Below are 22435 nucleotides of genomic sequence, written 5' to 3'. Positions count from 1 at the left end.
GCATTCTATCTCGTATGGAAAATTGGGAGATTAATTCGAGAAGCTGTTTTGTGTTCGACCCTGTTTCTGGAGGGAAATATTTGCATCATACTTTTGAAAAACCATGCTGTATGATATAATGGGATACCCCATGTTACTTTAATTGACCAAAGATCCTTTTCTAGGCTAACAGAGAGATTATATAGTGGATGAGAAAATCAGTTTCGAAATAACAACCCCAAACTCAGTTTTATGAAAGTTAATGGGGTCAAGTTTAAGTAAGTTATCCCAACTACGTAAGCCAATGTTCGATGTTCACAAATATATATGATGTCTACAAAAAATATATGTAAGCTGTTAAAACAGATACTACATATCTTGCTATCTTTTAAATCCACTAAACCAAAAACCCTCCACAAGTATTCCTTATACCTGGAGTTCTACTACATTAACCACATGAATTAACTACACAACTAAACACTGAAGAATATCCAGTGTTTAACTAAACTATGTTCACACTCATACACATCTAACCTTGTCAAAATGGGACCAATCTTCGTTCAATTCAGATGGCTCTTACTACCGTAATCTAACACACATTGATTTGGATAATTTCTACGCGAATTAATGAATCATACTGTCGTAATACATATACTAAATAAAATACGTAATGCACAAAATTCCCTGTATAAACAGCTAAAGCAAACAGTGTGCATCAAAATAACTTTTGAGCTTCGTTTCATAAAAGCAATGGTTAACCTTCTACTGTGTCTGTTCAACAGTATGAGTTGACGGTACGTCTATAATACACAAGTGTCACAAAGGCATTTTATACATGCAGCTGGAGCGCAAACTTCGACGTAAACGCCGCGCTCCACCCCCTCAAGGGTATAGCTTTCTAATTACTTATACATTCAGCAGCACCGCATCTTGCGGCGATTAGCATCTGCTACTGATATATAATCCACTTATGCGCTCTGAATCAGAGTTATAACGGACGTATGTTTCTTAACAATAACTGTAAATCTTACAATTTTTCGACACTAATTACAGAATGGGTGAGGGACTAGCAATTTCGAACCTCGAGTTTCGACCAAGCCAGAACTAACCCAAGATGCGGTGCCTGGCCACCAAGAACTACGGCAGCACTGGACATGCCCACATATATTAAAAGGCGCGACCTGCGATAGGGGAGATCCAGAGTCCTGTACTGATTCAAACACTTTCCTTTCTATCATCAAAACGTTTCCCTTCAAAAGAAGAAATTTCTTAGCATCGCAATTGAGCGGGAAGAGCATTCTCGACGCAAGACTTTTTCAAACCGCTACAGTCCATTCGATGAACGATAGTATACGGGAATGTGAAGGCTTCAAGTCTTTTTGCGGTAGGTGTAGGTTATGCTACGTGTTCGGGGACCGCTGTCGTTGTCTATATGTTGACGATGATCATAAATGAATACGTGCCAAAATCCTCTTAGGAATGTTAAATGTGCATCCTAGTCTAATGAGCCATCCTTGCTTGGAATAACCCTTGAATATAACGGCCTGGCATCAAAGGCTACATAAACTGATGCTAACATCGTAAATCTTCTCTTGAATGCACTTTAATCATGAAGGGTTATATAATCTAATAAGAAATTTAAGAGTTGATATTATGTTCAGTAAAAAACAGGTTACATGAAAAATGCGACATTAAGAAAAGAGCGAAATAACCATCAAATTGCTTTATATATATATATATATATATATATATATATATATATATATATATATATATATATATATATATATATAAAACTTAATCCTGAAATAATAGTGATTAATCTTATTAGTTAATCTAGTTTCCGATGTTCACGGCTGAGATTGGGTAAGGTCCCGTAGCCTCGCCCTTCTAAATAACTTACCACCTCCTTCCTTCCTCAGTTAAGCTATAGTCACCGCACACTTAACGCTGCTTCGGATTTACGTCATTCTGATGGCGTATCAGCTCGTCATAATCATGCGAGTGAAACGATTTACTTTATCGAACAATTTCATCAGTCTAGTTCTGATAAATCGTGAGCACTGCACAAGATAAGCACTCACGTTAAATGAATTCTGAATTACTCTATGTCTAACTGCGGTTGTTGAATGATAAAAGGACAGATACAATGTGGTCTAAAATGACCTAGACAGCATGATTTGATTATAATGGGTCAAGTATGACGTTGGTGTGATCTGGAATAATATATACATCAACGAGAAAATAGAAATGACAATGGCGTGTCGCAAAGCAAGAAGCCTGATGATAAATGCATAATATTCATCAAGCTAAACGTGGCCATTTACATTTAGAAGATTCATGCAGACTTGACAGATATCGTCCGTAACACATTCTCGAGTTCTACTAATATCATTCTCGTAGACATTGCATAAAAATTAGGGAAATGAGTTGAAAACAGAAAGGAAGACTTGAAATGTGTCCCTCAACAGATAACAGCAACTGTACAACAACGGTCCCAGAACGTATAACAAAAGCTGCTACATTTATATCATCTCGCGACAGATCTCTCCTAGCGCGCGACACACACACAAACACCACCGAACAACTTCTAATAAGCATCATCATAAAGTCCAACTTACCTGGTCCGCATCCCATACAAAAATATGTCCCTTGAAAGATCGAAGTCATATTAGGATCATGAGCCAATCACCATTTTATATAACAAAGAAAATCTCATGCAGACAAATAATGAAAAAAAATATCAGTACAACATGCTGTCAATGCATGAAAATACATTCTTCATTTAAGAGTCTATATTTCATTCCCGTGACTACGAAAGTACTCTAAAGGTATAATCAGACACTGATATCCATAGTATATCCCTATCCAGCGAACTTTGTCAAACCTCAACCAGCGATTATTTGAAAACAGATCACCAAAATTTCGCGTCTTTTTTTTTTTTTATGACTGTTTGCTGACTGTGACCGTAACAGGCATTGGCTGAATCCCATCAAGTGAGGTTTGACGAGGTGTATGCAAGATGCGCTGCCTGCCGGGAGTACGTTGGCGAGGTGGACCATACCTGATCGTGATCGTAGACCTCCGGGATGGCGTCGCCGATGAGGTTGACCGGACTGTTGAACTGGGCGCCCTCGGCGATCTCGGCCACGTAATGCGCCGCCTTGAAGGTGGGCGTTTCGTCGTTCACATCCTCCAGCAGCACGGTCACCTCCGTCGTCATGGTCGGCGGTGGGTCCACAACCTGGCTGTCCTCCTGCGCCTGAGACAGAAAATGGAGGATTAAAGGGTTCAATTACTCCAGTTCATGAAGATAATAATCTGATTTTCTAACATATTTAAACAGTGCCATTTTACTTCCCGTTTACCACGTTGCTGTCAAAATGAAGAACAGTATTATATAAACGCACAGAGGTCGCTTTATGAGACATTTATCAATGTCAACACACCATTTTCGCTAATGCTTGACAACATACAAATCACCTCACCTGAATCTTGATGATGAAAGCGCCGTTGTTGGAAAGCGAGCTCTCGCGGTCTAGGGGCTTCTTGACGTACAGGACCCCGGAGTTGGGGTCTAGCTGGAACAAACCCTTGTCCCCCTCCAGGATGGAGTAAGTGATGCGGTTGTTCACACCCCGGTCACCGTCCACTGCCTTCACTGTTGGGCACAACGAGAAATACGCAATACGCCGTTAATAAGTAATGCGAACGAATGTCAAACTGAGACTTTACCCATATAACAGAGAAATCGTTTTCTTAAAACGAAAATCAAAACTTTATTTCCATAGCAAATAAAAGCTTACAGGTCCCTAAACATAAACATACAGGAGACATTCGAAGGTTGTTTTTATCTAAATATCAGACGATGGATCGACACTGATCCTTAACGAGAAATAGAAAAATAGAGCTGCACACGGTAGCGTTGCGAACACCTGCGACAGATAAATCAAAGCACAGAGTAAGGGTGGCATGAGTAAGGTCGATAACCTGGCTTAGTGAGGTAGTACATATATGGCAGGGAGATATTATTAACACCTACCACACCTGACTTAGTGGGGCACAGGTGTTGCCGGCGCGATAAAGAAGTCTAATGCAACTAGCCTTGCGGACAACGTTGGCGTGAGTCTAATATAGACGTCTGATATACCCAGCATAGGTTCAGCGAGCGAGACAGACACACACCTGACCCTAAAAGCTGATCGAATCGTGTTTAAAGACGCTTCAGATTTCTCTGTGGCATGGAAACATGGAAGTGGTGTGACTTAGCTCCGTGTACTCAACGCGAAATAAAATTCTATCGAGCGGATTAAAACACGACATTTATAGCCTAATTACAGTATCTATAGCGGTCTTCAACTTTATTTTTTTTTCTCTTGTAGTAGTTGCCCCATAAAACAAGATTGATAGGGGTCTAACACTCCTTAACTTTCTTAAAGGACGTATAACTGACCCATAAACAACAGCATGTCAGTGAAAAGTCGTGATAAAGGAAATCAAGTGATGAAAAATTATCAATTAAAGAAAGTTTAAATGACAAATAAGTGCTGAGGAAAGTTAGTAAAAGACACTCAAAGATCATGAGTGACTGATACGATGGTGGGGGGAAAAAAAAAAAACGAAGGTGTAGCACCACTGACCCTCAAGGACGCCAGAGTTGACGGAGATGTCCTCGGGAATGCGGGTGACTGGGGGCGCCTGGATGAACTGGGGAGGCTGGTCCTCCACGTCGGTCACCCGCACCACCAGCGCCGCCGTCCCCGTGTTGACCCGCCCGCTGATGGCCCGGTCCACCGCCAGTACCTGTAGGGGAAGGAAGACAGGGTGGCAGTTAGGAGAGGAACTGGGCCGCACAGGGAGATGACACCGTGAGATGATGATAATGATGACGGATGGAGTATAGTCATTACGGAGGAATACCAAGAAGAAAACGGGGGCACCGGAGGATGGTGGTGGCTGGGCGTAGGGAAGAAAATGAGTTAACGAGGCTGGAGACCAGGGGTTATGTAGTAGAAACTAAGTTAAAAGGGAGGGAGGGGAGAGATAGATTAGGTCATGGGGAGACTAAAGTCACGGAGGGGAGAGGGGATAGCGAAGATACCAGATCACAGGATGGAAAACTAGGGCAAACGCCCTCCATCCTAGCAAAGCAAACCTCATCACTCACCCTGAGCTGGTAGAGCGACTTCCTCTCGAAGTCGAGGTCGCCGACCAGCCTGAGCACGCCCTTCCCGTCCACGGTGTTCACGGTGAACTTTTCCACGTCGTTCTCGGAGTCCGCGTCCAGGCGATATATCACCTGTGGAAGCATACGACGGCAGGATGACGGTCTAAGAATTCAATCCTTTTGGTTACATCTATGCGGACGTAAAACTAGGTTTGACGAGAGATAGTGAGCAAATAAATCAGCTGTACCTCGATATATAAATAAATGAATAAATAATATATATATATATATATATATATATATATATATATATATATATATATATATGTTTCCTTGCGCTACCTCGCAAACGCGGGAGACAGCGACAAAGTATAAAAAAAAAAAAAAAAAAAAAAAAAAATATATATATATATATATATATATATATATATATATATATATATATATATATATATATATATATATATATATATATATTATGCTATCCTCCAACAGCTAGGATTCGAACCCAGGACCATATGCGTCGTAGGCAAGAACGCTTAGCTATGATCGCCCCTAGGGGGAGATCACAGCCAAGCGGTAGCGTTCCCGCCTACCACACATAAGGTTCTGCGTTCGAATTCTGGCTGTTGGAGGGTGTTATGTGTTCTATGAAAGAGGGAAAGAGGGCGTTCATATGCGCTATTTCGTGTGTGTGTGTGTGTGTGTGTGTGTGTGAAGACCCCTGCACCTCACCTGACCAAAAGGTCCCTCGTCCTGGTCCGTGGCGAAGAGGGTGGCCAACACCTGTGGCGGGGCGTTCTCGGCCACGGACACGGACGACTCGTACGGCCGGAATATGGGCTCGTTGTCGTTGATGTCCTCAATCAGCAGCAGCATGGACTGCGTGATGAACTGCCCCTCGCCCAGCTTGTTGTCCGTGAGCGTCAGCACGACCGTATACTCGTCCTTGATCTGCAGCGAGACGTAAGGATGAAGAAGCCACGACGGGTAGGCAAGTCCAGCACAATAACAAACTCATGTCTTGCTTACTGGGTCATTGGTAAATACTGGAGGGAAAAACGAATCTGAATCTCTAATAGACAGGTGTGGATAGTCTTATATGTATCAAATCCCGTATCTCCTCCATGCTATACAATCCTAGTCGCTATCTAATGCCACCTTAACGTTAACCCACACTCTTCCATTCTCCAATCCTTTCCATTGCGATCTTTGGTTATCGGAAGCCTGAACATGCAGAGGGGTGCGAGGCGTGCATGGGATATACCAAATTGGAGCGATGTGGTACACAGGGGGCGAGGTGGTCAGTGAACTAAACCGGGGCACTGGGTAACCACTTCCTCAACACTGGTACTTCCACTTGTGCACTCACACCCACAACTCTCCCCCACTATAATCTCTACATATACCCATCTGTTACGAAAACCTCCCAATACACGATATCTCAACTTTCCCGTCCGACAACACCTCCAACAGTACCATACACTCCCATAAACCAGACAGTGGCACCACCAACCTTCACATTCCCCAACAACTTTACGATAGCGACACCCTCATCTTTTCCCCCCATCAACACACACATCTAACCATAACTCTCCCATTTAGCGCCACACTCACACCAGTTCTAATGACACCCTTAACCAAATGGTAGCTACCCTTCCCATACTTATGACACCATCCTAATAATAGCACTCCTGTACCATTCTCACATCTTCCACTCCCCTCCTCCCATTTCTGCTGGCACTCCGAAGCCTTGCGATACATACCTCTCTGTCCAGGGCCTTCTTCAGGTACACGTTGGCCTCGGCAGCGCCGTTCTGTTCGATCCTCAGCAGGTCGCGACCCTCAACACCACGCACGCCGAAGGTCAGCGCATCACCGTCGGGGTCTGAGCCTCGCAAGGTGTAGATCTTGGAGCCTGAGGGAAGGACATACATGGTGATACAGGGGACCTGGACGAGGACACATACAGTGATATATGGCCTGGGTGAGGATACATAGTGATACAGGGGACCTGGACGAGGACACATACAGTGATATATGGCCTGGGTGAGGATACATAGTGATACAGGGACCTGGATGAGGACACATAAGAGATATATGGTCTGGGTGAGGATACGTAGCGATATACGAGCCGAGAACAGGATATGTATACATTATAGCGATACAAAGCCCGGGAAAGAATGCAGTTATACATGGCCTAGAGAAGAATACAAAGCGGTACACGGGCAAAGCCTGCGAGAGGAAACCTGGCCTAGAGATGGTATGTATTGAAAAAAAAAAGGGGATGAAAAACTTAAACCATTCCTACGAATAGTAATTAGTTATCCTGCCAGAGTAGCATAATGAACCGTGTATAGATTGGATTACCTGGAAACATTACTGTATAAGAATGTAACATACGAATTACACAGTACGACAGATTCAATGGAATTTATGTAGTGACGGTACACGACTCAAGTTGGGGATCATCAGAGAAAACCTTACATATTGCAGGGTAAACGTCAGCAAAGTTTGAATTTCTGTGATTCGTATTTCTTCGATGCCAACCAAACCAAACACTGAAAGGCTCATTAAACGACAAAAATATAAGGATAGAAAAATAATTAATCTTATGGAAGTTTTCCTTATCAAATCATTAAGAGAACTCAAGGGGAGACAAGTCAGCTAAAACGAACGGCATAGAATGACGCGTTAGATAACGGCTCTTGACGATGTAGTACACCCGCCCTTTTTCTACCCGTGTTTACTTTCCCGTCTCTTCCTCTTCTCAGCCCGTCCCTTCCTCTCCCCATCCCTTCGTGTACACAACCCCACGGCGCTGTCACTCACGGCAGCTGCGAAAGTCGAGTGGTGTTCAACAATGAAAAAATAAAATAGTCACGAGTGGCGATTACACTGCAGGTGGCTCCATCTTGGAGGTTATGACGACCTACAGATGGATATAATCTTAACGTAAATGCTCCAAATGTCGGCATTACGGGTGAACCTCCGCCTGCCTCTCTGTCTCTCTCTCTCTCTCTTATTAGAAAACACCCAGCACCGGCGGAGGTTCTTCCTTCGGTCGAATCATATCGAGTGAAATTACGACGTCTTATAGGGATGCGCAGGATGTTGTTTGGGGGGTCGGTGATGAAGAGGTAGGTCGACCATAAGATTTCCATTACGACGGTAATCAGCAGACTTTCTCTCCCGGTGTAGTTTTCTCGCGCGTCGTAAATATAACAGGAGCTGCTTCAAATTTCCTCCCGGGGTTTGAGAAAATAAATGCTCTCTCTCTCTCTCTCTCTCTCTCTCTCTCTCTCTCTATGTATGTATGTATGTATATATATATATATATATATATATATATATATATATATATATATATATATATATATATATATATATATTTTTTTTTTTTTTTTCTTTTTCATACTATTCGCCATTTCCCGCGATAGCGAGGTAGCGTTAAGAACAGAGGACTGGGCCTTTAAGGGAATATCCTCACCTGGCCCTCTTCTCTGTTCCTTCTTTTGGAAAATTAAAAAAAAAAAACGAGAGGGGAGGATTTCCAGCCCCCCGCTCCCTTCCCTTTTAGTCGCCTTCTACGACACGCAGGGAATACGTGGGAATCCTGTGTCTGTCTATAAAGATTAATAAATTCAGGATACTATTACTGGTCTCCAGGGAATATGGACACCATCAGTGCCTTCTGTTATCTTATCCTTCCTACGCCACACGTGCTCCCAGATCACGTCATTCTAGTCTATCTAGTCTTCTGTTGTCTATCCTTCTCATTTTACCACCTCCGACAACCATCCACCCCGAACGGGAGTTAAGTGTTCTATTACTATTCTCCGGAAGATGACAGCACGGACCATCACGTCTTCTCTTATCTGTCCTCCATCATGTACTTCCATGTACTGTCTTCCTGCTGATAACACTTATCGCAGACCGACAAGTGATCTGTTATCTCGCACTCCAGTGTACCTTGATTGTACGATAACGATAAGACGTCAGCTGTGAGACTTCCGCGTGTGTGCAAAGAATTAGAAAAAAAAACCCAGCTGCTGGGTTCGACCCCCAGCTGGTGAATCAAGAGACGGCGATCCACGGCCCAGGAACATCCTACAACAACGGGGAGTAAGAGGTAAATTGAAGGCTTTGCGGTGTTATTACACCATTACGCCATTGCCACATGTAATCTTTTCATATGAATCTGAAAGGATTGTAGAGTGGCAGGACTGGCTGAGGGCTCAGCCGGTCCTTACAAGAGGAGGGAGGAAGGGAGGGAAGGAGGAAGGGGTACGAACGACTCTGGTGTCGTAACCAAGTGCCACTTCCCCAGGTTAACGTTGGACCTCGGCCATCACCACCTAAACGTTCTCGTTTCGTCGGAAGGTTTCGGGATCTCTATATACACACACGAGTGGGAGGCGCTCGTCTCTACTGGAGGAGTGAGAGGAAGGGGGGCTGGGTTGGGAGCAGTGGTGGAGACGAGCTCATGAGGCCGACCATTGATAATTCTAGTTCTACAGAGCTACGGGGAATGGTGACAACAATCATACTCTAGCGGATGCCAGATGATAACACGGAGTGGGCAGTACGAGGTATAGACGTCACCCACACAGAGAGAGTGAGGGAACATCTTTTTACTTTTTTTTTTTACCTGTACTGTCACTGTGGCTACGTATGAAAATATACACAGCATAACGAAGGTTACGAATACACATATATACCTTCTTTCATCATCTCATCTGTAGCCTTCCGTCGCCATAGACCTCTCCAACTTCACCACCAACCCTCCACCTCCCACCATCAACCCCTGAACCTCCTACACCACACCAACGTCACCACCTATACCACAGGAGGTCCCTCGTCCCCTGAGCAGCAGTCGTCGCCCGCCATAACAGCACTTGAACCCGTCCGATCTCATGCAGACCGCTGGAGAGAAAACAGCCTCGTCCCAAACACTGTGAACATCTTCCGTAATCATCTACGTCAGTATAAAGACTTTACTCTTGATCTCCTTCCTATGCTGTATGCATTTACCTCGTGTATATTTTCAACCCTCGACAAATGATGATTTCATAAACCATTCATTACGACCACCGCTGCTACCACTACTACAATTATAATTACCACGATCGCAACCACCGTAACACGAGGGGGGGGGGAACTTGAGCACGCCACCAAATAACCTCTTTTATTACGCCTGCAGCAGCCCTGCGGACGGCAGGCATGTTCAATATTCAGTTCGCGGATCTCCTGCGCCGTGGGAGAGATTTACATACTACATACCACGGCCGATGTGGGACGGTCTCGTATCCTGGGAGGCTAACGCGCCCTCTCTTCCTTCCAACCCGGGGATAATTCTACTCCTGTCCCAAAACCAGGGACATCCCTAATTTCCATGCCGACCCAAGGGGTCATCGATGCTTCCATCCTAACCCCCGGGGGGAAGGGGGGACATCCCTAACCCCATCGCGACCTTGACCATCTATCAAAACCCGTCCCTCCTCATGACAACTGACGCACGAAGCTTCTAAACTCTTGGCAACCTCCCACCCACCTCCCTACCCTTTATTTACTTCAGGGGATCACCGATCCCGCCACCCGCGCAATGTTACGGTGGCTGTGGCCCGCCCTCACTGAGTAAGGCTGGGGTGGGTGGTGAGGCCCATGGCCAGAACCTGTCCTATCCCCTAGAGGAACTTCACACACCGACTCAGTAGCTGACAGCGACAGACGACGGAGACTAATCTGTGATTTACTGCCGTAGGAACCATGAATTTACCGTGTGTACTCCACTCCAACCCTATCCTGTGGGTGGTGGTGGCGCACAGGTCTCACACAGAACGCACCAAAAATTGGACCTCCCAACCCAAGCACGGACAGCGGGGTGTGACCGTTGGGCATGACGTCCCCCACGGCCTTTTACAACTTGACCTCTTTAAGGATTAGGATCAGAAGGTTGCGCCATCATAGCTGCAAGAGTCGTACCAACGTAAGTACGTACTTACGAGGGCCAGGTCTGGTGGCGTCGTTACCTTAAAGGGACGTCTACAACGCTGGTGCACTGTATATATTACTTTCTCCCGCGACGAAATTTGGTCTGTCTGTGGTAACTCGTACCAATTTGCATTTTCTGACTCAGCCCTGTCTGCTTCTTCCAGAGGGGTAGACACTTTTGATCTACTTCCCCCGGCACTTACCGTGTACACTTACAAAACCGGTTGGATGTAGTTACCTTCATGCGTTACACATCAGGAATCATAATAGTGGAGCATGATCGTCAGATTTCCCTGAGGTGGTGCAAGTGTGTGTGTGTGTGTGTGTGTGTGTGTGTGTGTGTGTGTGTGTGTGTGTGTGTGTGTGTGTGTGTGTGTCAGTCATCACCCTTCAGAACGATGCCAAGCGTCCCGGATAGATAGATTGACGGCTGCCTTGGCAGACGCTCTGAAATGGCCTCCCCCAGCAGCCTTCAAGGAGCCTCCCCCGTCTTTCTCCCGAATGTTTGTGGGGCTTTAAACGTATAATCCTCACTCAGCGCCACCATCAATTCGCCGCGAACCCGGTACTGGGACGGAGGAGGGGAACGAAGAAGAGAGAGGCGAAAAGAATAAGGAAGAAGAAGTAAGAGAGAGACATGAAAGAGGAGGAAGTGAACAAGAATCAAAAGGAGGAGGAGGAGGAGGAGGTGTGTGTGTGAGTGATGACTGAGAATGAACTAAGATCGTCCTCTGCGTCCAACAGAGGTAGGTAGCGTAGCTGAAGTGCGGACGGTTCACACTGCTGGTGGCGCTACAGCACTGGTGGGGTAGGGGACGGTGAGGTAAATAGCGGTATAGAATGAGGGGAAGTGAAGGCGCTCTAATAAATACAGACGAAGAGAGCTTAAAGAAGCCGAGAGCCGAGATACTCTCTGAATACTGTGCAAAATTTACGACCATACGAGCGAATGGTACGTGTGGAGAGACGGTAATTGGAGAGTAAGCGTACGAGGATATCTGTAGAGGAGAGGTGGAGGTGGTGGGGCAAGAGAACCGACAGAGTAAAGGTGGGTTCGAAGGAGATAAGTGGAAAATGATGAGGCAAGGAACAGTCAAGTGGAGTCGACAGGTCCAACTGACGTGGGCGGACAGATCACTGGGGAGGCGAGGGGCATCACGTGGCCCGAACGGTCAGTGAACAAGAGCAGGGTGGAGGTGGGCGGCTGAAATCGCTGGACCACAGATTGGGTGGTCAAGAATACACACGTGGGTGGCTTAAGAGATGGGCGGCAGAGAAACACACGGGTGGCGAGCCAGGCGCGGGTGGCAACAACCGTGGGGTCTCAACAGGCAAGCGAGACGAATCAAACGGGGGCCGGAGGTCGTGGCCCAAAAACAAGGAGATCGAGAGGTATATCTATATCTAACTCTCTCTCTCTCTCTCTCTCTCTCTCTCTCTCTCTCTCTCTCTCTCTCTCTGTATATATATCTTTTCTTTCTTTCATACCATTCGCCATCCCCCGCGACAGCGAGGCAGCGTTAAGAACAGAGGACTGGGCCCCTGAGGGAACATCCTCACCTGGCCCTCTTCTCTGCTCCTTCTTTTGGAAAAAAAAAAAAAAAAAAAAAAAAAAAAAAAAAAAACGAGAGGGGAGGATTTCCAGCCCCCCGCTCCCTTCCCTTTTAGTCGCCTTCTACGACACGCAGGGAATACGTGGGAAGTATTCTTTCTCCCCTATCCCCCTATATATATATATATATATATATATATATATATATATATATATATATATATATATATATATATATATATATATATGACCGAGCCAATAAAAAGTGGTAAATGGAACGAAGATAAAATTAATAAATGAAGCAAGATGATACCTCTGGGAGGAGAGAGAGAGAGAGAGAGAGAGAGAGAGAGAGAGAGAGAGAGAGAGAGAGAGAGAGAGAGAGAGAGAGAGGTCTGCAGACCAGCAACGAAAAAAGGCACCTAGCGAAAAAGTTCTTCAAAAGAGATTAAGCCGAGAAGGAAACAATTGATGGGTCTCTTTTCCATCTCTGGTGCTAGCCATTATATCTGGACGTCCTGTACTATAACAACTTCACCATCAATGAATAAAAAAAAACTCATATAAAATACGAGAGCAGATGACCTCGACTGAAACTCGTACGATTACAGTACCTTCTGTAACGAGAATATTAAAATATCTTTTTAGTTATCTTTTTGTTATAAATCAATGTTTTTGGTGCTTTTTTTTTTTTCCTAAGACGGATTATAATCATCATAAAGACGTCAGGTGGTCATTGACGATGCTCGTAAAGTCTAGCAAACAGGAGCACTACCGATATACATAATATACATAATGAGTTATACACACACACACACACACACACACACACACACACACACACACACACATACTGTAACGCAGGCATGAAAACTCGATGGATTGAAACTATCGCTGCAAACCATCCATTAGAGCCACCACAATGGCCAGGGCTTCCTCAAGAGGGCACGACGAGGCTACATAGGTCCCGACCGTGGGCCGGAGAGCGGAGCACAGGTGGCGTCACGCCTCCCGAAGGGGGCAGCACACAACAATGGGGCGAAGTGGACTCCACGTCGACAAACACCACTCTCCCCCGGCCCACAGCGGGACCCTTTTCCTCATCCCCTCCCACGGCGTCAACAGGTGTCTAAAACACGAAAGGATGAATGATGTTTTGGCAGTTGTCTACCTCACGGGAAAGGAACGAATGGATCGTTTCCATGAAGTCCACACACACACACACACACACACACACAGGTACAGGAGGAGGAGGAGGAGGAGGAGGAGGTTAGAGCAGAGAGCGCACTCATTACCTGTGACCTTCCCTCTACCGTAACCGTGAAACAGGAAGTGTAGTAGCTGCCCAGCGTTGCTCACACCCTGCGAGGCGAGGAGCAGGAGAAGCCGCCCGGTTGTGTCGTGAGGAGCGGCCACTCCACGCGCGCCTCCTTTCCCAGCCACACACACACACACACACACACACACACACACCAGCAGCGGACCAAGGCCACTTCTAGATGCAGGCCAGATTACCTCCGCCAGAAACAAAGACCCCAAGCCTATAATCTAATTAACTTATCTTCTCGCCTCATCCCTCTCTTCCCCCACCCCCTCGTCTCGCTTCTCCCTCCTCGATCCTAACCTTAGCTTGACCCCACTCCTGTTTTAGGAGCGTTTAAAGGGGGCCAATTTCCAACGGCGATGTAAATTAGCTGGATAAACTGTCGGTGGCATCTTCTACACCGAGGGATTACATAAGGCTGGTGAAAAGAAACAAATGATGTTGTTAAATGAGCCATCTTGAACTATCTCAAGATTCCTCTCTTACGACACACACACACACACACACATACACACACACACACACACATATATACCAGGCTTAGGTGTGTGTGTGTGTGTGTGTGTGTGTGTGTGTGTGTGTGTGTGTGTGTACACAGGGGTAAAAACAAGGTTATGAGTTGTAAAAATCTCTCCCCGTAACACACAAATAGTAATCACAAACATACGAAGACCATACCGAGATGGGCTGCAGCCAGAACCCACACCTAGACACACCTCTTCAAGTATAAACAAAAAAACTGTCATACTCTTATCAACATTCGCACGTTATTCACCAAAGATACTGTCACAAAGGACTTGTTCTCATTCGGTAACGGGAAAATGGTTAATCATACGTGCATCTCAGCTCCGTCTGTTAACCTAGTCAATAATACAATCATCTGGTTGACTTAATCTCAATCTCTCCCGAGTCTCTCTAGCACTCTCCTCCATCACGGGTTGCTGACGTATGGAGAAAACAACGCTGAGTACACACCCATAACCTGGGCGCCCGACTTGCAATCAGCCAACACAATGGCAACATAAACACCCGAACAAAAGAGCCTCCCCCCCATCGCTGGATGAGGTGAGCGAAGACAGCCGACTATAAATTATCGTCCTGAGACAATAAGCAGAGGGAAGAAGCTGGACAGTTGGAGGGATGGTAGATAAGGAATGGGCGGGTGATGGGTGCGCTTTGTGGAACCACCACCGCCACTAAGGAGCCGGCCAGCACACCTCACTTTGGGTAGTTTACTAGCGCCTAAATGTGCTGGCTAACAACCTTCCTGGCGTCTGCACCGTATTCCGCCTCCGATATACGAGGGAACCAAGAAGTGAGAAGAGACATCTGGCGGCACGCGTAAAACTTATCTCAGTTCGAGAACACGATGGTATAATCCTTCAGTTACGACTGGACGGCCTCTGAGCACGACGTAACGACCCACGGGTACGATAATGGCCTGGCCTGGCCTGGCCTGGCCTCATAATCTGGTCGTTACGAGTCGGGTCAAAAGGCTGGGCTAACGTACCCAAAGGGCTGGAGAGTCGTGTTCAAAGGGTCCTACCGCCATGCTCATGGTGATTCGGAAAGTTTCCCAGCATGTCAGGGGGGGCGCAGGCCTTTTCTTTAAAACCCCCACGCCTCTTTCTACATCCCCCAAACACTGACATCCCACACTCCCACTCCCCCACCCATCCACATGCTTGCAGCGTTTAAGAGGAAAAACACTTGACTGCAGACATCAGCATACACACCCGACACCACGAAAAACCTGACAGATTTGGAGTAATATATTTCGATTACATGCGTGTGTGTGTGTGTGTGTGTGTGTGTGTGTGTGTGTGTGTGTGTGTGTGTGTGTGTGTACATTTATATAAATACTACAGTATAGGACATTACTGATCTTTTCCATACACAACTCATCCTCGCAGCTGACGACTAACAAGATGACGTCTGGTCACACACACACACACAGTGCAAAGAGGAGTTCAAAGATGTAGGGGGAGTCGAGCACCCACACGGGAAACAGGATCCGCCAACAGGGACCCCGACCCAAACACCGTCGAGTCCCGTGGCAATACTTGACAAACATGTCCCCCCCCCCAACCAATGGGTGTCAACACTGCCGACGAGGCTGTTCCGCCGCCCCCCCCGAAATGACCGGTAAAGTTCCATGAGTCAACACCCGTAACGTGTTCCACATGGCAGCATCATTACCGACTCACACAAGACTCACGAGACTCAACAGCGGCGAAGAGGGGTTCCGTGTCACCGACGCCAAGACGACGCCTGCTACACAAAGAGGCGAGGGGCATATGATGATATTTTACAACGCATGGGAATGACGAAAAAAACAAACAAAATCAATCAAGTCGAGTCTTATTTCAAACTCGTTCGCCGTTTCCCCGCTTCAACGAGGTAGCGCGGGGAAAAGACGAACCCAACGCTAATTGGCTCACATTCCCTTCACTAGCTGTCGTGTATATTTTCAATGCAACGAAACCATAGCCAACCATCAAGCCCCAAAGACCGATTGCACTGCTTCCACCCCTGACCGCCTCATATGTCCTGGTTTAGCCGAATAATGACCACACGTCGTCCCCATATACCACTTCAAATAAATGTGCTCTCTCTCTCTCTCTCTCTCTCTCTCTCTCTCTCTCTCTCTCTCTCTCTCTCTCTCTCTCTCTCTCTCGTCATAGGTCAACTTACAAGTACCGTTCTAGTGTGCGTCTATCACGAGAAATCTCACAGACAAGAGTTATGCAAATCATCTTCATTGTTTACTTTGATGTGGCTGGTAATATTTCATGGATGACGTTGGCCAGGAGAAGATAAAGTGTAGTTCCATTTACCCCCAGCTGGTGCTGGGCCACGTAAGTAACGGTCGGCAGGGGGAGAGAGGAGGAATCCCATTTTCTTTATTGATCATTAAAAAAAAGAAAAAAGCCCCCCCCCCCAGACCCTCCGTTACATAAGAGCCATAGAAAACCCGAAGGTAATATCTGCCATGCATCGACCCCCCCTCTACTCAATTCTGGCCGGGCGACTGTAATATACGCCCTGGACACACACAACCGCGACGTCTGGGTGGATATGAGAGAGAGAGAGAGAGAGAGAGAGAGAGAGAGAGAGAGAGAGAGAGAGAGAGAGAGAGAGAGAGAGAGAGAGAGAGAGGTATATAAAAAAAATAATGCAGAAAGACCCAATCCCCTTCATCCTATTGCCATCAGATATTAACGCAAACACAAGAGTCTATACAGTGAGCGTCCAGACTTGCTACGCAATTCCCCATTGGCTGGCGTCTTCTCATTAGCCATACGCAGTGTTAAGTCTCGACAGGCACTTGCCAAGACCCGCGCAGATCCCTTGTTCCATTCCGTCATTCCTCACGTGTGACGCCAACGGAATTACACTGCCCACCCCCGATGTATCACCGCTTCCCATTGGTGCGGCGTGATCGATGTCGGTGATAACCATCCTCGTGATTGGCTGATGTTGGATGGCCGAGCCAATGATTAATTTCAACACACACACACACACACAAACACACTCTCTCTCTCTCTCTCTCTCTCTCTCTCTCTCTCTCTCTCTCTCTCTCTCTCTCTCTATATATATATATATATATATATATATATATATATATATATATAAGAATGCAATACCGAAAATGGGACGTGTGGCAATTTAAGATACCGTAAAAGGTCTTGCAAATTTATTCCACAACCAACATTCATAACGAGCGACTCACAAGCACACCCGAGCCAACTCATAACCGAAGTCCCCCCCCACTAACTGTGGGGAGGGAGGGAGGGAGGGAGGGGGTATGATAGATTACCACCGTGAGAGAGAGAGAGAGAGAGAGAGAGAGAGAGAGAGAGAGAGAGAGAGAGAGAGAGAGAGAGAGAGAGAGAGTATATAATTACATGGGTAAGAGTGAGTTGCAGCGGGACAGAGGCGTCATGCACCAACACCTTCCCAGGCTTGTGCACACGGCTAATTACCAGAGCCTTTCACCCCCTTGTTTGTAGCCCCGGAGGGCGGCGCATGACCCCCGAGCCGCCCACCCGCCCGCCCACCCTCCTAGGGAGGCGCATGAACCCCAGGCCCTCCCGCCTACCCTCCCAGGGTGGCGCATGAACCCCGGGCCGATAGCCTACCCTCCCAGGGTGGCGCATGAACCCGGGAAGGCCGCCCGCCCACCCTCCCATTTTTGTCAACGCTGACTACGCCAACCAGCATCGCACGTCGCCACCACCACCTGTGCTGGACCACCTGTGTTGTACAGTTACACCATCCTATATATATATATATATATATATATATATATATATATATATATATATATATATATATATATATATATATATACGCTGGTCTAAACTACCACCTGCCCTTGTTACGCATCCACCACAGGTGCTGACTGCACCCCTACCTGCTAACCAGTCCCAACCATACCACCAAAGTGTGCTAACTGCACGACACGAGACACCTGCAACACCCGTGCTCACGACACCCCCGCCCGGATCAACCACACCAACACGACACCTGCGCTACTAGCCCCAGGGTGCTAGACAGATGCCACTAGAACAAAGAACATCTGTGATAGCTGCCTCCCCCAAAGCACCTGTCCCCTCCCAACTGGTCCACTGCTGTGAGCCGGCATCAGTATACACAAACACTCACAAAAGCCGAGCTGCAAAAGATGTCGAGATATTTTTTTCTTGACGCCAACATCGATCTAGCGAAACATCTGAATCATCAGGATCAACTAAAACACTTAAGAGCTACATTGAACGGAACGTATACACAAGTGACGAAGAAAGAAAATGTGAACTTGTAAAATCCTTGAGCGTTCTAGAACGTATGCACAAGTGACGAAGAAAGAAAATGTGAACTTGTAAAATCCTTGAGGAGAACGTATGCACAAGTGACGAAGAAAGAAAATGTGAACTTGTAAAATCCTTGAGGAGAACGTATGCACAAGTGACGAAGAAAGAAAATGTGAACTTGTAAAATCCTGGAGAGGGTAGTTACCACTCTTGAATACAAAGTATAATTCCTGCTGAAATGGAAGACTGAGTAGGTGTAAAATTCAATCCAATGAAGAGGAAGAGATGCTTCTTCTGTGACCCATCACGGAGGAGGGCAAGAACGCATGGGGCATACGACTGCTCAGACCACAACAGGCGAGTACTGGGGAAAATCAAGGGGGGAAAACCTCCTGAAGTTTATCCACGAAGGAACTGGAAAGTTTCCTCCGTGGTGTACCAGACTTACTAGCCTGCTGTATAAACAGATGGCAAACAGCAACACCAAACAGCTTTGGGGTTAAGACTAAAGGACTAAACTACCGTAAACAACCAGACACTACCATAAAGGTCACAAGGCAATTCATAACAACATGCGTAAAGCTTAAAAGACAAGCCAGGTAATAAGACACATGTCCAGGACTTGTGTTCCCGGATGTAGTTACATGCAGTTCCTTCAAGTGGGACGAGTGACACAAGCGGCTTGAGTACAGGAAGGTGGGTACACCTAGAGCCGTACCAGACGGTAAGCCTAGCGAGGGATACCTCGTCTGCTGGCATGAGGTACACCCACAGCAATACCAGGTATGAATGTACGAAGGGGGTGGTTACCCCGTCAGCTGGCTACGATTCGTGTAGTGTAATAACGCCTGTAGTACGATAATATACCCACCATCTTTCGCCTCACCAACACCTACACCATCTGTGGCCTCATCAACTCCTCAAACCATCTGTGGCCTCACTAACAACTACACCATCTGTGGCCTCATCAACTCCTCACACCATCTGTCGCCTCACTAACACCTACGCCATCTGTGGCCTCATCAACTTCTCACACCATCTGTCGCCTCACTAACACCTACGCCATCTGTGGCCTCATCAACACATATGCTCACACCATCTGTCGCCTCACCAGACAAGTTACCTAACCACACCATTCATCACCCAATATTCACCATCTGTCGCCTCATCAACACCACCTACCCACACATGTCACCCTCATCAACACCAGCTGTCGCCTCATCGACACCATCTAAGCACCAACCTAAACCATCTGTCGCCTCACACTTTCACCACACCATCTGCTCCCTCGATCACACCAACATACACTATACACCCCCTCATCCCTACCAACACTTGCGCCCCTCTCTCACACACCCTTCAAGCGGAACACCTCCTCCCTCCCACCTCCTCACCCTCACCTGCGCCCTCCACACCTCCTCAAAACACGAACTAAAGTAACAGACTTGGCCGGTGCCACAACAGTGTGTGTATGCTCCCTCCCTCCCTCCCTCCCTCTCTCACACACATACACACACACCCTCTCTCTCCCCGATACTGACCAGGATCTGCCATCACGAGTAACGACCCCTTCGTTGTGTCGCTCATTTGTTTACTTCGCTGGGCCGCCGCCGCCAGGCCTCAACGGGAACGAGGACGGGTGTTTAAACGAACACTCTACCCGTGTATTTAACATTAGCGAAACCGTTAACGGTAAGGACTCCCCGAGACGTGATGGGGTTAACGAATGCTAGTGTCAACGGTGACTGAAAGTAGGGATTTCTCAGTCCTGAAGTGTCAGGGATCTTTAAAAGGGGCTTTAAAAGATATATATATATATATATATATATATATATATATAGTTTACAGACCACAATGGCTTCTTGTCTCCGTCACGCTGTGAGGATGGCGTTAAAGGCGTGGAACGCCTCTGAAACACGACTGTACGACCCTCGATACGACTGTACGACCCTTGAGACTTGACTGCATGAGCCTTACATATGACGGTATGACACTTGGAGTACGACAGCACGATACCTGAGCGCGACGTTAGGCCCCCTTGAGCACGAAGGTACGACCTTTGAGCACGACTGTACATCATAACACGACGATCATATGACACCTAACCACGACGGCACGACCTTTGAGCAAGACGACCTAAGACAAATACTTAAAGAATGACTCTTGGGTCGTATGACAACGTGACCTCTTGTTTTACCTGATCCTTAAAAAGTCGTACAGTCGGGATTAAGGGTTTTGAACCGTCATGGACAGTGAATTAAAAACAAAAACTAAAATAAATTCTGAATTGTGTTATACAGAACTGCGCCTCCAAACACCTAAATCACTACCTAAGCCAGATGGGATGCTACTGTTTCCACGTCTTTTTGTAAGAGGGTAACTTGCCTTACCCAAAGCAGTCTCACGCACGTGCCTCATATAGGCTGACCATCCACTATCCCTTGGGCCTCTCGCCTTCATCTCGGCTTAATCTTATAATCAGAATTGTGTGGCTAACATGTACATATAAGTCTTCAGTCTCTGAATTGGGGATTCAAAAGACCCTATCAACAATTTTACGACCTTGTTCCTTATTTAGTTCATGAGAGACTATGTGAGGTATTCGGATCTACTATTTTTTTTTTTTTCAACTTAAATCAGACTTCGAATCTTGATGGGTTTTGCATCTGGAACAACAATAACACAGAAAAATATCCATGACCCGGTGGTAACTACTACCGACCAGACCCTTCGAAGATTTACGACTGGGGAGAATCCTGTACCGAAATCTAGTGGTCGCTAAATTCTGAGAGACATAAAAGTTCTCACAACGGCGGGCAAAATGAGCCCCACTCTCTCTCTCTCTCTCTCTCTCTCCCTCTCTCTCTCGCCCTCTCATCTGCATACCGCCATTAGCAGTGAGCGGTGGTTTAGGGTGTACAGTCGCCGGCGTGGATGTCTTCAACGGTGGAATGTGTGAGGGTAAGTCGCGCCGAGCGTCACCGGGGGTGCGGGGTTGGGGTTCAACCTGGCTAATATCACTGGGGGAAACCAGTAGCCGTCTCCCACCTACAGGTGGCGTTGACGAAGTCTGTGGTGAACGTTGACCATAACATTTGAAACGCCTCCCAATATCCACAGCCCAGCGGCACTGCTAATACGGTGGCGATTCACACGGCACATTCCACCCGGCTGTGGGCAGGGTAGCCCGAGCATTCGACACGGGCGCCCAGCTGCCGCCCTTCTACGCCCTCAGCCTCCTCCCTCCCTTTCCTATCCACGCCTCAAGGCAGTGTTTCCCTACCTCACATGCCTGCTGGAATACGCCACTCCACCGCGCCTCCTCCCACACATGCCTGCCAACACACACATACTCCTTGTACCACAACAGCTGACACATACCTTACCTCCCGTACATGTTATATATTATCATCAAGAGCCAGTATCACTCATATCCCGTTTTCTCAAGGGCCCTTTTGAGTCCTTGAGCCTCCCTATGTCAATATACTGTACCCATTGTCCAGTCTATGCTCGCCTCCACCTACCCTCTATCATGTGGCCTTCATGTAAACAGCCTCGTACGCCGAAACGAAGCCTTAACGATAAAGCCAAATTATCACAATTCG

At 46.8% G+C, this 22435-nt stretch overlaps 1 protein-coding gene across 6 annotated transcripts in view; it reads right to left on the bottom strand.

The window, feature by feature from the left end:
• The window catches only part of Cad88C (cadherin 88C), a 313587-nt gene that overhangs the window by 53312 nt on the left and 237840 nt on the right, over positions 1-22435 (bottom strand). For all 6 annotated transcript variants that reach the window (XM_071691381.1, XM_071691383.1, XM_071691384.1 and 3 more), the window contains 6 exons: positions 6913-7064; positions 5882-6100; positions 5147-5278; positions 4620-4782; positions 3468-3640; positions 3044-3241 (listed from right to left, as the gene is read on the bottom strand). In XM_071691381.1, the coding sequence (XP_071547482.1) occupies positions 3044-3241; positions 3468-3640; positions 4620-4782; positions 5147-5278; positions 5882-6100; positions 6913-7064 (1037 nt within the window). The remainder of the gene's footprint in view (positions 1-3043; positions 3242-3467; positions 3641-4619; positions 4783-5146; positions 5279-5881; positions 6101-6912; positions 7065-22435) is intronic.

This window comes from Panulirus ornatus, chromosome 50, assembly GCF_036320965.1.
Source record: "Panulirus ornatus isolate Po-2019 chromosome 50, ASM3632096v1, whole genome shotgun sequence".
Lineage (NCBI taxonomy): Eukaryota > Metazoa > Arthropoda > Malacostraca > Decapoda > Palinuridae > Panulirus > Panulirus ornatus.
Note: the sequence above shows the minus strand (reverse complement) of the source record. Positions and strands in the feature narration are given on the sequence as shown.